This window comes from Pelodiscus sinensis, chromosome 4 (assembly GCF_052426305.1).
Source record: "Pelodiscus sinensis isolate ZL-2025 chromosome 4, ASM5242630v1, whole genome shotgun sequence".
Taxonomy (NCBI): Eukaryota; Metazoa; Chordata; order Testudines; family Trionychidae; genus Pelodiscus; species Pelodiscus sinensis.
The window spans coordinates 13,991,029-14,004,744 of record NC_143055.1 but is presented as its reverse complement, the minus strand read 5'-3'; the positions used below and the strand labels follow the sequence as shown (position 1 = coordinate 14,004,744).

General features: G+C 40.9%; 1 protein-coding gene across 1 annotated transcript in view; it reads right to left on the bottom strand.

The window, feature by feature from the left end:
• Window positions 1-13,716, bottom strand: part of POLR1A (RNA polymerase I subunit A) — a 59,488-nt gene that overhangs the window by 17,101 nt on the left and 28,671 nt on the right. Inside the window, exons 13-24 of the mRNA XM_006111628.5 lie at window positions 13,370-13,624; window positions 12,993-13,184; window positions 11,063-11,212; window positions 10,433-10,616; window positions 8,216-8,298; window positions 7,972-8,130; window positions 7,421-7,519; window positions 5,868-6,020; window positions 5,515-5,597; window positions 3,771-3,936; window positions 3,020-3,241; window positions 1,006-1,220 (exon numbers count right to left, since the gene is read on the bottom strand). Of these exons, the coding sequence (XP_006111690.3) occupies window positions 1,006-1,220; window positions 3,020-3,241; window positions 3,771-3,936; window positions 5,515-5,597; window positions 5,868-6,020; window positions 7,421-7,519; window positions 7,972-8,130; window positions 8,216-8,298; window positions 10,433-10,616; window positions 11,063-11,212; window positions 12,993-13,184; window positions 13,370-13,624 (1,961 nt within the window). The remainder of the gene's footprint in view (window positions 1-1,005; window positions 1,221-3,019; window positions 3,242-3,770; window positions 3,937-5,514; window positions 5,598-5,867; window positions 6,021-7,420; window positions 7,520-7,971; window positions 8,131-8,215; window positions 8,299-10,432; window positions 10,617-11,062; window positions 11,213-12,992; window positions 13,185-13,369; window positions 13,625-13,716) is intronic.

Below are 13,716 nucleotides of genomic sequence, written 5' to 3'. Positions count from 1 at the left end.
AGGAAGACTAAATTATTCTCCAACAGGTTTTTGTATATTGCCTTTTCGGATATCTGATTTGTGACCATTAATTCTTTCCTGTAGAGACTGTCCAGTTTGGCCAATATACATTGCTGGCATAAATCACATTAGTGGATATGCAGTTAAAATGAGCTTCTGATTTGGTGCTAATGGTTCTTATCAGCCCCATGTAACTATTTAGTCTTTAAGGTGCTACTAGACAAGTGTTGCTCAACTTTTTTTTTTGTAAAGTACTCCTCCCCCCCCCCTTTTTTTTTGAAAAAGTTAAAGTACCCCCAGTACCTACAGTTTTCAGACACACAACATTTTCTACCATGGTTTAAACAACTTAATCGTAGCCGGCAGGCGATGAAATTTTAAGTATAAAAAGTACAAAAATAATAAAGCACGGTAAAACTTAAAACAAAAATTCAGTTTTCTCCAAATTTCAGTTGTGTTGACGTACCCCCCATTTTTCTCAAGTACCCCTAAGGGTACTCAGACCACTAGTTGAGAAACGCTGTCATAGACTATTTGTTGTTTAAGTTTTTCCTGTTACAGACTAACTCAGCTATCCCACGGAAGCTTATCTACTCACTGTCTCTTTTTTCCTTCCTCCCCTTCACTTCACTTATTTATTCTTGGATCTGGACTTCCAACACTCCTGTCATCTGAAAAAGTGGGTTGTGTCCATGAAAGCTCATGATACCATCTACATATTTTGTTAGTCTTTAGGGTGCTACTAAGACTATTTGTTGTTTTTTAAGTTTTTCCTGGAAGAGATGAACTCGGCTACCCCTCTGAAGCTTTTGAACATAAAGGTACCAGCTATGGCCATGGGCACACTGGTCTCCTAGAAACTAGACAGACTCACTAACTCATTTCACAAAGGTCAAGACAGAGCCACCAGATGGTCAAGACTATCACTGCTGTCCTGGATCCTGGAGAGGAAAAGGGGAGGAGGAAGAGGAAAGATGCACTATGTAAATATCTAACAGTTATTACCTATCACAAGAAAGCTCTGATCTTATATAGTTGCTGCTGTTCTGAGCATTCCATTCACTGATGTAATTCTCTACTTCACTTTCAAATGTTTCCGAAACAGATGCAAAATAAACATCTGGACGCCAGACGGCCAGGCTGGGGTCAGGACACTTAGATGTCCTCTTCAGATATTTTCTCTGGCTCTTCTCATCCAATTCACACCACATCTTCTGTAACTGAAAAGAGACAATTGCAAAATGAGCCACAGTTTACCCATGCAGCATTACAGCGAGCAACAGAGAAAGGAAAAAAAAATGACCAGTGTGCCAGTAAGAGAATATCAGGGGTCTCATGAGACACGTTTATGTTCCTATTATCAGATCCAAAACACTTAGCCAATTTAAAGTGGCTATACCAGCAGTGTGCAATGGTAATTTCACTCACTACTGAAATGCTGCCATGTCTGACAGTCAGGTAGTTCAACAGTATACAGTAACACTATGCACCTGTTTAGTATAAAGTGAAAAATACCTTTTCCAATTACAACTGAAAGTGGGTGGGAAGATGTTCTGCAGACAGGATGGAATGAATTGTGCAAGACACTGGAGTTAACACACCTACTTTTATCAGCAGTGATATACAATCTTGAATATCTCTGTTGTAAGTCTCATCTGAAAAATTGCACTTGTAGCAGAATAAGGACTCCTATTATATGGGGAGCTGGTGCAATATTTCCTCAGACAAAAAGGTGACACCTTTTGAAATACAACCGCCACTTTCCTCAGCTCCTCACCTAAAGTAAATGTGGCAAATCAGTGGAGCTATACTGTTTACACCAGCCAAGGCTCTACCCAACAGGTACTAAATGGACATTTTCCATTTAACTTGAACCTTATCAACACTGACAGGGCAAAACAAGATGATTGTACCGTCTCGGCCTATATTTCTTTTTTCTTTTTTATTTAAAGGGGGGGGGAAAAAAATCAACTTTTTAAAAATTAAAACAAAACACAAGCTAACACCAAACAAGAGCATTTGATATACACAATGGGGTCAAATTAATTTCTCATGTAACTCCCTTGTCTTCCAGGGCTTAGCTCAGAGATGAATAGGGTCCATGGTAAAAAAATTCAGTTTCATATTCCATGTATCTGCTTTGCACTGAAAGTTAGTGGACCTGTAATCACATCACAAATGTGTAAATCAGATCAGTGACACTATTTATAAAAATTTCAGCTGAGTTACCAGAATTAGAAGCTTCACATTTTACAGTGAAGAATTAACCATAGAAACAATTTACCAAAAATTGTGGTGATTTCTCCATCACTGGCAATTTTTAAATCAAGATTTGATACTTTTCTAAGATATCTATTCTAGTTCAAACAGGAATTATTTTGGTGAAGTTCTCCGGCCTTTGTTGTACAGAAAGTCAGACCACATGATCATAGTGGTTCCTTCTGGCTTTAAAAAAAATGAAGCTTTAGGAGCACAAAGTAAAATTAAGCTCCTGTGCAAAATGAACCTACACATATTGGAAATTCAGACTTGTTATAGGTAAACACAACCACACTGAAATCATTGGACTTGCACCTGTTTACACCATTTATCTGCATGTTTGCTTTATTAATAAGAAGCTACATGGTACAGGTAAGCACTCTGAAGTATAAGATTTTGAATAGTTATACTATTTGAAATAGTAGGCACGGCTGATTCAGCCTTTTACCCTCCCCAATTAAATTAGGCTTTCACCTAATTTGCTATGCATCAGTCTGTCAAAGAAGACTACTCTGTGGGGATGTTCAAGATCCCAGGGCCTACCTCATGTTTTAGCCCTCGGCCCACCATCAAGCAGTATACATTTACCAGGATGGCACATTCCACCTCAAAGCTGGCTCCATCTCATAGCTCAGACAGCACTTTGGGATACAAGATATGATATAGAAGTAACATGGGAGCAGTTTCTCCTTGCCCTTTTCGTCCCAAATCCTGTACTAAAGTGTTTAATCATAATCAGTTCATTTGCTCTTTGAATTACCTGTAGAGTTGCAGGGTCTCTGCCATTTGTGATTTCCCCTCCTAAGGTCTGTTCCCTCACTCTAGCCATTTTTTTCTGAGAATAAAGCAGAAAAGCTCCTTCTCTTGGCAAAGAAACTTGGTGCTTAGCTTGCCACTTTTTGATAGCGCTGAAGTGCTGATTTGCTTGCTGAGAATCTATCTTGGATAAAACTTCATCTATGTGTTTAGACTTCTGTATCACCTAGAAAGAGAGATCCAAAGCACAGAGTCTTCTAGTTTTCTGTATGACAGTTTCTTATCCTACATTCATTACAACTGAAACAGACAATGGCCCTCAATCTTCAGTTCTTGTAATGCTGTCTATTATTTTCCAACAAAGCTGACTTGTAAAACTAATCTTGTTTCATATGACCATTATCACTCCATAATAATTAAGGTTGCCATGACAATATCAAGGAAGATATTTGGCCATGGTAATGCTGCACAACCTTGGTTGGATTCGTAGAGGTTGGAGTAGAGGAGAGAGTACAGGTATGAGTGACCCTGAGGCACCACTGAGAACCAAGCTCAGCTCTGTTGTTCCTTATTCTAATGAGACACTTTTACAATCTAAAGGAATCGGGGACATAAAATACTGTGTAAGAGATGCACTTTCAGACAATGCCATAAAAGCCATTCTGCCACTGTAAAGCTCACAGATCTACCAGATGCTCGCTGTGTGCATATGTCTTTCTCCTCCCCAATGTGAGTTGAAGATCAGAGTGTTCTACCTCATAGTTCTCTGCAATGAAGGGAAACTGCTTGGGTTGCAGGAACTGGGTCCTGGGAACATCTAGCCCATCTTCACCATAAAGAAACTGCACCACGCTGCCATCGCTGTCCCTCACACTCAGGTCATACTGAACTACCAGCCCTTCCAAGTGCTTTATGATACACCTGCAAGAAAACAAGTGTTGTTAAAAGCAAAGGAACAAGTAGGTTGTGAGAAATTTTTAACCTGGATTATTACTCTAGTCAGGATGTTTCAAGTAAGTTTTAGGGGCGATCAGGAGGCTGAAATCTCATGCAGCCACTGCACAGTTGTGACATCCCCTCCTATTTACTTTGGCCATGAATGGGAAGAACCCCCTCAATGAGCAAAAGTGTAGTTTACTTTATGCCCATTTTGATCCTTAACCCCTCTGCTTAACAGCTACTTTAAGCGCTATGGACACACATTCAATAGGAGTAGGATTGAGACCAAAACATTCCAGATGGGCCACTGAATATATAAAGGGGTATTTTGCATTATGTCACTTTTGCCAAAAATTCACGATACTGGAAATAGAACCTATTCTGAAGTCCTTATGAGTTTTGCCTGAGTATAGACTAAAGCTGTTTGGCCAAGAACACTGACACTGAACTCTGATCTCCTTATTTTCTTTCCAAGAACTTGCTTTTCCTAGTACAGATAAGAAGCCAGTATCAATACAAATCAGAGAGGTTAGACATGAAAAAGACCCATTGGACCTTGTAATGGGGTGGCTATACCCCACACTAGAGAGAGTGGGGTAAAAGGCCTAAGGGTGGAGGAAGCCCTGCCCCTTTCAGCCAACTGGGCATGCTCCCGGTGTGGGGACTGAATAAAAGGCCCAGGTACACCTCATTCAGGGGAAACGGCAAGCAGGGAGGGAGTTCAGGCTGGAACTCCTGAGCCAGCCTGGTGGCGCAGCCATTCTCCAAGCAGCAACCCTGCAGCAGACCCAGCCACAGCTGCCACCAGAGGAACAAACTGAGCAGCCGTCCCAGCCACAGCCCTCTCTGGAGCTGCAGACCCCATCACAGCTGCTGCCACCGCCGCGACCCAACAGACTACCCCATGACCAGGAGACAGCCGCAAGGTCCAGGTACACCGTGCCGCAATCCAGGGACTGAACCCCACCAGAGACAGTAGGAAGTGGCCCAGAGTGGAGGAATACCTTCCCGGGAGCTCAGCGTGTTGCGGGCAAACTACCCTGGATCAGGACGCAGCGGAGTGGGAGGGCCCCAATCCACCTACACTCACCCCAACTGGTGGTAGGCTCTCCAACAGCCGGGGAGAGCAAACCTGCTACTCAGACCTCTAGGCCACTGAACTTTTGGACTAGGCCTGTGGGCCATATTACCTCTGGAAAAGGGGCACTGAACTTTTGGACTAGGGTTGGGGACCATATTTCCCCTAGAAAAGGGAAACTGAACTTTTGGACTAGACCTATGGGCCATAATTCCCCTGAATAAGGGGTACTGAACCATGGGATTGGGTTTGTGGGGTTAACGGACCCACTGATAGAGGGCGTGCTTCATGACAGACCTCAGCCCTCAGAAAGAGAACATTTATTTTTCTTAGCTCAAAAGCCTACATGGTGAAACTATGCTTTACGAACCCACCAGATGCTGTACAATTGGACTCGATGATCCACATCTATTGCCTAAGTTTAAAAGTTTCTTTTCTGAAATATTTAAAATGTCAAAAAGTTTCCAAGGAACATCTCTTACCTTTGAAGGTATCCAGATCGGCTGGTTTTGACAGCTGTATCCACCAGACCTTCCCTGCCAGCCATGCAGTGAAAGAAGAAATCCTAAGATACAAGCACAATTTTCATGAGGGAAAAAAAAAAAAAAAAAAAAAAAAAAACCACCAAACAGCTTCATGCTGCCAGAGAAAAGTGTTAAGGTAGAGCATGATCTAGTCCTCAAGAGCAGTATTTCAACAGTGTTGGAGAAGGCCTATTTTTATCTGGATTTTTAGAAGTACACTCTGCACTTTAGTGTCTGGAGTTAAGTCAGTCACCTTACAAGTAAGGCATGAAAGAGGAAAAGAGAAACAGGTGTCTAAGCAGAATACTTACAGATGGTCTGATGCCTGTGAGAAATCTGCCTGTCACAAATCCCCCTGATTTAGGGGAAAAATCATAAGGCTGGAAACAAGGCAATGATTTGCCAGATGCCATCAGAGGTGGCCTTCGACCTTCCAACTCAATCTGGCCCAGCAAGCACGAAATCTACATTGGAAAGATACAAGCAGAAAAGAAAAAGAATGACATGCAAAACTGTTAATGGTAAAAAGCTAATTTTTCTGTCTTACACTCTTGGTTCACATAAGTGCAACACCTTTTCCCTCCTGGGAAAAAAGTTATACATCATAGGAAATAAGCACTGTTAAGATAAAGTGAAGCCCAGTTCTCTCTGTCCAGCCCTTTCCTTGTAAGGCTTTCCTTTGCTCAATTTCGTCACATTACTATTTACGACCCCTAAGATTATCCTGAACAATTCATAGAATCACTTAGATGGGAGGCTAGAAAGGATCTTGAGAAGTCATTAAGTCCAAACCCCCTGTGCTGAGGCAGGCCCAAATAAACCTAGACCATCCCTGACAGGTGTTTGTCCAAATAGTTCTTTAAAACTTCTAGTGACTGGGATTCCACAACCTCCCATGGAAACTGATTTCAGAGTGTCAATTATCAATACTCTCAATTTATCTTACCAACTAACCTAAATCTCCTACATTAAACACTTCTTGTCAGTGTCAGTAGACACAGATCAAGTAATCGGTCTTTTTTATAACAATGCTTCATGTATGTGAAAGCCTATCAAATCCATCCCCACTCTTTTTTCCACCAAGACTTTTTTTCCTAACCTTTATGCATAGGTCAGGGTTTCTAAACCTCCTATCAATTTTTATTGCTCTTTTCTGTACATGCTCCAATTTGTCCATATTTTTCCTAACATGCACTGCCCAGGTATATCAGCTAAAACCTCACCAGTGCGAAACACAGAAAGACAAAAATCTCCTACATGTCACTCCTGCCTATACACCCCCGAATATTAGCTTTTTTCATAACTGCATCCTGTTGTTGACTCGATTAAGCAACATGGCTGTCATGGTGGTTCATTTTCTTGGCCATTATCCTCCAAAGGGAGAAGTGGAAAGCTGTGATGACCCTTAGTTCCTGTGGAAGTTCATTTCCCTGAGAAAGCTCCATCTCCTACATAGACAAGCTTTACCCTGAAGTACAAAGTTCCATTGTGAAATACAAAACAATTCCCAGCTAGAACTGAGGTTTGTTTTGATATTCTTCATTATTTCATCATCTACTAAGGAGTTATGTTTTTTGTTGCAAATCTTGCTATTTTAAGAACTGATGCAAAGGTGAAATGTGGTCAAATTGAAAAGACTCGTCCCTCCCTGTCCTTTGCATCGTTGAGATCTTTGATTCATGATATTTCCCCTAAAAATTACTCATGCCAAAATTGTGCCCTCCCAGCTCAAAGTTAAGAATAAATCCCTTATTTTGCTACAGAATACATAAGCCATTCTAAAATAGCCTCTTGATAAACTATATTTGTAGAACAAACCATGTACACAAAACAGTGAGTATTATAAAAATAATTACTTGAATACCTGCATAGTATTTACAGTCGATCCTTTGGCTCCTGACTGCACCATTAACTGCAAGTTGTTCTCAGGGAAGCTCCTGTGGAGACCAAGGGGCATGCATGCCTAAAAACAATTTTTGAAAGAAAGATACCAAAAAGAGTCAAGTTCACATTTCTAATTAAATCACAGGAATTTCTGTTGGCAGTAAGAAAAAAATGTGAAATCTGGGTAATCAAACGGACGTCTGTAGTTACAGGAAACATTCTTGTTTTCCATAAAAATTTTACTCTTGCCAGAAGTACCACTGCAGCTGGCAGCCTTGATGCTAGGATCTGACATCAAGTAAACATTAAAAGGGTCTTAAAGGTTAAACTAGCTTCTTATTCTCAGAGGTCATCTTCCTTTAAAAAAAAAAATAATAATAATATTAATAACAACAACACTAGCAGGGCAGTGTGGAAAGGCCCATTCTGTGGACAAAGGATAATTAGGCACCTTTCCTCAGCATTAAATCAACATCAGAAGAAAAAAATCTCCAAATAACTTAGTGCATATGGATGCTTCTGAATGCCAACCTTGTTAATCTCATTGCTGTAATTGTTTACTTCCTCCTTGAATTTCATATCAACCATATTAAAATCCCTCTGGTCTTTGTGGAGATGGGCATCCTGCCATTTCCCTTGGACCTCTTCACATGATGCCGTTTCTGGCATGTTAAATGCAGCTCTCACAGCCTGAAAGTAAAAAAGTCTCTTAGGTGCCAAAGCAGATGTAACTGCAGAAAGCCAGGACTAAAACCCTGCTCCAAGATGTGCTTACCTTGGTTCCACAACGGGTGGACTCTTTGATTATTTGGTGTCTTCTCCGGTCTGCTTGGGGTTTGACCAAAATATCTTCAACTCCTGCAACAATGGAAGAATGTAATGGTCTGAATGTAAACTCTGACAGCTTGGATTTATGTGCTTGACTGCTACTGGCATATTTGAGGGTCAAGGTAGCGATAAAGAGGGATTTATCACAAACATAAAGCAACATAACTTGAATCAGACTTACTGCATTTTAATTGCTACACGAAGAAAAAATACTGGGGACCTTTTTTGGGTGGGCAAGTTATATATGCTATATATAAAATCTTAAACAAAACCACACATACAAAAGGTCTATTAAAAAAAAAGTAAGACTGCAAAATCAAGCATTAAAAATGGCTGCCTATGCAACCTTAATTCAGTCCCCTTGTGCGTGTGCAGTATCATTGATTTTAAAAAACATGATCACATTCTGTGAGAGAAGGGTCCTGTGTAAAGAACAGCGAGAGCAAAATGGAGGATGCTTACTCATAATGAGGAGCTAGTCAATATTTTCTTCTAATTTCTCAATGTATACCCTACATACTGCACACTATTAAAACCCTGCTCTGACAAGAGAATTATTCATTTCCTCCTGGGATTTTCTAGGTCACTCAACACCAGAATATCTGAACACTTTGACAATAAAAGTGAATTTACTTACACAATACTCAGAGATGAGTGGGTATTAGCATCTCCATTTTACAAGTACAAAAGCACAGAGAAGTTAAAGGTCAGAAGTACCTGTATGTTTTCAGTGCCCAGTTTGAGACAGAGGACCTGGTTTTTTAGGTTACTTAGCATTATATAGCACTTCAATTATGTGCAAACCTCAGCTCCCACTCACTTCATGTTGCAGTTGTGATCAGCATTTCTGCAAATCAGACCAAGGGTCTCCTGTTAAGAACCCAGAAATCTCTGACGTCTGATACAAGTGACTTCCCCAGCATCAACCAGGATCTCTGTGGTGGAGGTAGGGTTCAGTTCTCACGGAAAGCATCCAATTGCCTCGGCCATGAGACTACTGTTTTCCCCTTCCTGAAGTCTCCCTATGCACCTTTTAACTTCTGCAGCAAGAACTCTAGAGACAACATTCTCTTTACTATCCAACCTTGATTCAAGCTCAGGGCAAGTCCAGCCTGTGCTCTGAATGAGACAGAGATTTTTTTGGGAGGAGAGAAAGAAAGCTGATTTCATAATACACATGCACAAGAAGGCCAAATTAAGGTTGCACAGGGAACCTAGTGTAATTTCCTAGGATTGATGAGGAATGTGAAAAAAAAAATGAATTCCATCACGTGGATTGATTGATACCAACATCAGCCATCAGCAGGTTTGAAAACTTAAGATCCAGCAGAGAGATCTCTGCCACTTGATCTAGCAGAGTAAGTGAATGCAACAGTAAGTTTATCCCCAACATGGGTCAGCTATTGAGGGAACGAGACACTCTGCCAATGGATTTTACAGATATGCACCGACAGCAGCAAAGATTCGGGAATTATGGTTTCCATTACAGCTCTGAAAGGCACAGCAGCAGTTCTCGACCAGGGCTCCATTACTTAATGGGTACCACAAGCTGTTTCAGGGATCCATTAAGCAGGGCTGCTTGGAGCCTTGAGTCCCATGAAACAGAAGGCCAGAGCCCCCCATGTAAAATAAGAATCCAAGGAAGATTAACAGCCAAAAGCAAGACAACTGATAACACCTCCAAATACAATAGCATTTGACTATGGGAAATTTAATCCTTTAATCTGAAAACGTGGGTAAGATTTGGTTATTATGCTGCTTGGAAGTTGGTTTTAAAGAAGAGTGGGGAAAAACAAACAAACAAACTCACCTTCAGACTTTATAATTTAACGAACCTTCATTCAGGACAAAATTACAAGACATTATTACCAGGTACACATCAAAAACAGAGGACATGAGATAATTTCAGTGATGGATTTACTTGGGAGTGGATCATTTCTCCATAGTGTTTGGAAGGAACTGAACTGCATACTGAATAGAAAGAAAGCCATGCTAGGTCCAGGAACACAGCAGAATGCAGGGTCAGATCCAGGAATACTGCAAAATGCTGTGAAATGTCATGCATGGAGTGGTTTTAATTTCTTATACACAACTGCAGTTTTGAACCTCAGGAGCTGCAGCAGCAGCAGCAGTCGAAGAGCTCATGCGCATTTTCCATACTCACCCATTGTAAACCCCCTGTACAGCTGCAAATAGGCAGTAAAGAGGCGAGCCAGACACGTGAGCACCTTTCCGCTGGTTTCACCACCATAGACTTCATGGCAGCAGTGGACTAGGCCATAGGCCGAGCTGCCATAGTGAGCTTTGTCCAAGACTCCGCAAAGTAACTCCCCATCTCTAATGATAACCTAGTGGATAGGATGAGATAACAGATTTAAACAGTGAGGAAAGTTGCCATTTTGATCCTTACACAGATTATTCCACTAAGAATAAACTATCACGAGGAATAAGAACGTATAACATACAAAATGCTTATGGATGAAAATCTTCTGGGGAAACCATAAGTAAGTAAATTGAAATAGAGTTACAAATAGATTTTGCACTTATGTAATACATTCCATCCTGAAAGTACTTTACAAAACAAAGTAAGCAGGTGCATATGAGTTGCCCCACATGCAAAATGGGAAAAGATATTCTGAGAAGATAATTCAGTGTTCCTGGCTCCCAGTCCCAACCTCACACCACCCCATTCTAGCAAGTATAAAAACTTGACAAGACATTTTTTCTGCTACAGGATTTTTTTTTTAAATAAATGAGTCCTTGCCTCTGTGGCCACTTATTTCTACAAACATACCTTGGATTCACACATGGAATCAAGATTAGAGCCAGGAATTCTGTTTTGGAGGCCTTTTACCCAAGCTCTTCCGCCAATCTTAGCTTTCCCGGACAAATTCAGTGGGATTTGATTTTCGGGAATTACGTTTAATAGCAACGTAGAAACAACCTGTAATGAAAGACATAGGGCAGGATTAACCAACTATCAGACGCCATCAGTTTTTCGCATCTCCACCCACTGTGGCACACTGGGAGTGAGGATAAACAGCCACACACATCTATAAAAAGCGCTGTTGCTCAGCCTTGTTCTTGCTGCTTGCCTTTCCAACAGCAGAAAGCTTCCAGGAGTGTTGAAAATCAGCATTCAGGGAAAGACTATCTTTATCCACAGATGCTGAAAGTCCCCTAAGGCAGTGTTTCTTAAACTGTGTTCCGCGGAATATTGGTGTTCCATGAACAACTCACAGGTGTGCTGCGACCTCTTTGTTTTTGTCTGACAATTTTTTTTTTTAAAGAAAATATTCATGTGTGTTCTGCATTAAAAAAAAACATTGTTTGGTGTTCCGTGGTCTCAAAATGTTTAAGAAACACTGCCTTAAGGTATTCCCCTATATTACCAAGAGCCAGCAGATCTTTTTTGTTTAAAATTTCCCATAGTCAAATGATATAAGGCATTAGTCTACAGTAATGAGTTTCAGATGCTGTAGTGCAGTAATACTGTTATGAGCTCTCAGGCATTTACTATAGAGTGGCAGCAGTATTTTTCAAAATTTTGTATTTTTTTAATAGACAGTTTTTAAAACTGGTTTCTACACTCCTTCCACCATACATTATGATTCAGGCTCATTACACATATGGGCAGTAAGACTACTGAGACACATTTGGTAGCGTATCTATCAAAGGTCAGGATGATACAGCATAAAATAACACTAGAAGATTCCCTTTTTGTGCCAATGATCATAATACCTGGATATAGAGTACTTCACCCTGAAAAAAAAAAGCACAAAACCCTCTAGTAGGAATTATCAGATATTACATGACTAAAATCAATACTGTAGTAAACATTTAAAAAAAAAACAGATAAGACTTTGCACATCAAAATTAAATTTAGAGATTCAAGCTGATCCAACTTTAAGTCTCCTTCTCCCTCTCCCAGTGAAAAATTCTATTTTCTATGGACAATGATAGAATTGTTTTGATATCAGAGATGCATAAATACAAAATCTGAGGGACTGGAAAAAAGAATACCTAAAAAAAAAAAAAAAAAGGATAAAAAGACGTTATCTAGATCCCATCCCAAAAAGGAAACCACTATGCAGCAGTCACATCATTTCTCTGCTTCTGTCCCGCATGTGCATCTCCTCCTTCAGCTGACACTATAAATCGTGCAACAGTTCTAGCTGAAACACTGCTAAAAGTAAAGTGATGAAGTACAATTCCTATATTATTTTAAAGCACATAACACTGTGCAACTCCAGGAAGAATACACGTAGGCTGTGTCTAGACTACATGCCTCTGTCGGCAGAGGCATGTAGGTTAGGCAGATCAGCAAAGGCAAATGAAGCCGCAATTTAAATGATCGCGGCTTCATTTACATTTACATGGCTGCCGCGCTGAGCCGACAAACAGCTGATCAGCTGTTTGTCGGCTCGCCGCTAGTCTGGACGTTCCCCCTGTCGACATCAAAGCCCTTTGTCGGCAGCCCCGGTAAACCTCATTCCATTTAAATCGCGGCTTCATTTACCTTTGCTGAACAAACAAATCTACATGCCTCTGCCGACAGAGGCATGTAGTGTAGACGTACCCATATAGACTGTTTAGACAGGCAGTGTTACCTATCTACTGGGGCTATGCCTTTCAGTCACTATAGATAGTGCTAGTTTTAAATTACAGAACTTGGCTTAGTTCTCAACAGTGTGTTTTCTTCACAGTTTTCACTTTTCAGCTACCTGCTTTCCTGTCCATAACCGTTGTGGTTTCATAATGGCAGGGGGAAGGATTTTCACCCTTCCCTTTTTGTCCGTCAGTCCTCGATATATCAGCTCCATGTACTGTTCTCTTGTGAAAAAGCAGCCTCGGATTGTCATGCTGGTGCCAGAGATCATATGATCCTGGATCAAACCTGCCAGTGGCTTGCCATCCTAAGAGATATTCACAGAGTTAGTGAAGTGGGAATCACATATTAGTATCTTCCAAAATTAGCCCCATCACGGGAATATAAAGGCACAACAGTCCTTGTGGGAGGAGTTCTTTATGGTGACAGCTCATCCCCCTCCACTAGATATCTCCTAATCACTGTTCTTTACACCAGGGTGATTATATTTACCTTTGGAACAAGATACTGTTCATCAGTGCAGGCTAACACGTAGGCTTCTGCCCGACCCAGCTCACTCTGAGGAAAGTGAGCGTTCATTTCGTCACCATCAAAATCAGCATTGTAGGCTTTGCAGTTGGCATAGTGAAGCCTCAGCACCTTTTCTCCTGGCAGGATTCTTGCTCGATGGGCTTGGATGGAAGGTCTGTGAAGGGTGGGCTGACGGTTCAGTAAGAGGACATCCCCATTTTTTACATGGCGACATACCTATGAGATTGAATACAGTTCACCTTTTCATAAAGCATTCCTGCTTCATCAGAAAATGAGACCATGTTTAACTGCTGTGCACAGTCTAAAGC